Genomic DNA, 2,466 nt, shown 5'->3' on the forward strand with positions numbered 1-2,466 from the left:
GCAGGACGCCACGCAGCTCCGGGAGCTCTTCTGTGGCCTGGTGAGAGGCGCCCGAGTGCGGCGGGGAGCCGGGGCTGGGCCGTGGGAGGGGAGCATCGCACAACGCGGTCGGTGCAAGGAGCTCATAGCTCACCTCCGTCGCCCTCCTGTTCCCCTCCAGCCCACAGCAGATGGGGTGGGTACATCAGCCCACGATCGAGAGGTGGCTGTTACGCCTGGGCAGTTGTGAGGCCAAGATGGGAGGAACTGGCTGGATTAGGGACTCGGGGACCATCCACCCTGCCCAGCGCAGGTTGGTGAGGCCGCACAGCCTCGTCTCGCCTTGGGGCAAGCCAGCGCCCATCAGTGGGACACGCTGAGTGGGGAGACACCAGCCGCAAGGGGCCAGGTCTCCACGTGGGCACTGGGCCACGTCTCACCGGCCACCGCGGTGGCCTCCTCCCTCCCGGTCTTGCACGTGGCCGCTCTCCCTCCCAGGGTCTGGACCGGAGCCAGCAGAGCCTGGAGGCCGTCTTTGCCCTGCGGGAGCTGATCTGCCTCAAAGACCCGGCACTACTCAGCCTGGAGGTGCTGGGCTTCATCACCAAGTACCCCGACGTCAGGTGAGAAGCCCAGCTCTGCTCTCCCGCGAGACGGGGTAGGGCTGAGTCTGCCCAGGGGAGCCAGGCTTGGGCTGGACCCCGTGAGGTTACGCTGCAGAGCAGGCAGAAACCTGGGCTTCCCCCCCCCCCCCCCCCCTGCAACTCCTCTTCCCATGCTCCAGATTCGAGGGGTTCTTGCAAAGTCCCAAGGGCAAAGATGTAAAGGAAAAAGCAGTTCTGCTGTGGCATTCACCCGTCTGTATTTGGTGGCCAAAAAAAGTGTGAGAAATCACAAAACACCAAATTGGAAATGTCAGAATCGGCCGAAACCCATGAAATGTCAAAACCGAATTCGTAAGGTTTGTGGGGTTATTTTTCAAGCAAATTTTAAAAGTGTGGCTGGCGCGAAGTACCAGCTCTCCCCTGGCCTCAGCTCAGCTTCTCCGGACCGTGGGAGGTTTGCGGGACGGGAGCAGTGCGAGGGCCCTGCGGGTGGTGCCGTGGGCCAGCTGCCCCCGGACTCACCCCTTCCTCTCTGCCCAGCGATGAGCACATCTCCACCTTGCTGGATCTGCGGGGCGACGTCTCCAAGGAGGTGCGGCACATGGTGCTGGAAATGATGGCGCAGCACCCCCAGGTCCTGCCCGAGAGCTACCGGCCCATCTTCAGCACCATCCTGGTCCCCGCGCCGGAGCTGCCCTTCTGCCTTCGCAAGGGCAAGTGTGCCTGACACGGCGCCCCGCAGCCTGCTCCCCGCTGCCCCCACAGACGTACGGACCACGCAGGGCATCTCTGAGGCTGCGTGTGGGGAGAAAGGAGATGACACACGGCATCCCCTGCGCGCAGCACCTTGCCCTCTGTTGGGGACTGTCTGCACACATGCTGTCCTCCTCTGATCCTGCCGAGCCGAGCCGGCTGTCCCCCGCAAGCACCAGCCCCAGGAGACCTGGGTCAGGAGGAAAAAAAATCGACCCATAGCTATTTTGCTGGCCTGCAGAGGCAGTAATTGCGGGCTGCTCAGGTCTGGCCCGTTGCCTGCGGGAGAAAGAGGAACCGCAGAGCAAAGGGCAGGAGTCCGCAGCTGGGGTGAGTCTCCGTCTCCGTGGGGCTGCAGAGATAAGTGGGTTTCCCTGAGGCTCCAGCCAGCCGCCTGAGCCGGCGTGTCCTGGCCGTGGAATCTGTTACCACCCCAGCTCCAAGGCAGACTGGAGCCTTGCTAGACCCAGGCTTGCAGGAGGGTTTTAGCCATGGGAGGTCTTCCCAGAGGTCTGGTGTTGCTGCTCCACTGGCCTGGGCCCTGCATGGACGGTGGAGAGCAGCTCGGCCAGCTCATCGTGGCCGACGGCCGCGGAGGAGAAGGGCACAATGGGGTCTCACCACCCTGGGTAGTGCCACCAACCCGATTCCTGCCGGCGTGAAGGGACAGCTCTGAGATCCCGCTGACCCGCCCAACTCCTGGCCCCGGCTCTCTTGCCAGCATCCAAGACAGGACTGGAGTCCAAGACTCTCCGGCCTCTTGGAGAGCGTGAACTGAGTGGTGTCTGGTCTGTCAAGCATCCTCCTGGCCCAGCTTCCTCCATGACGGGCAGCACCGCCCCGGGTGCTGGCTCTCCCTCCATCCTCTCCTGCTGTCCGGCCCTTGGTCATCTCCTCGCCAGGTGCCATGGGAAGATCAGGAGCAAAGCCTCTCTCTGTGCCTGCAGCCTTGTGCCCAGCCCCTGCAGCACCCTGGGAGACCTCCCTGCTCTGCCACGCTTCCTGCCTTGTGGCGGGCCTGATCCTGCTGTCCTCGCGTGGCACCGCTGCCAGAAATAAAGGCCTGAGCTCTGCAATCACTCGCCAGCGTCCAGGCTCTGCGCCCCGGTGGGTCAGGGTGGGGAGGAGG

General features: G+C 63.9%; 1 protein-coding gene across 1 annotated transcript in view; it reads left to right on the forward strand.

Moving 5' to 3' along the window:
* Window positions 1-2,416, forward strand: part of EXOC3L1 (exocyst complex component 3-like 1) — an 11,883-nt gene extending 9,467 nt beyond the window's left edge. Inside the window, exons 11-13 of the mRNA XM_009319938.1 lie at window positions 5-40; window positions 478-602; window positions 1,125-2,416. Of these exons, the coding sequence (XP_009318213.1) occupies window positions 5-40; window positions 478-602; window positions 1,125-1,311 (348 nt within the window). The 3' untranslated portion in view covers window positions 1,312-2,416. The remainder of the gene's footprint in view (window positions 1-4; window positions 41-477; window positions 603-1,124) is intronic.
* Window positions 2,417-2,466: the final 50 nt, after the last annotated feature.

This window comes from Pygoscelis adeliae, unplaced genomic scaffold (assembly GCF_000699105.1).
Source record: "Pygoscelis adeliae isolate BGI_AS28 unplaced genomic scaffold, ASM69910v1 Scaffold390, whole genome shotgun sequence".
Classification (NCBI taxonomy): Eukaryota; Metazoa; Chordata; class Aves; order Sphenisciformes; family Spheniscidae; genus Pygoscelis; species Pygoscelis adeliae.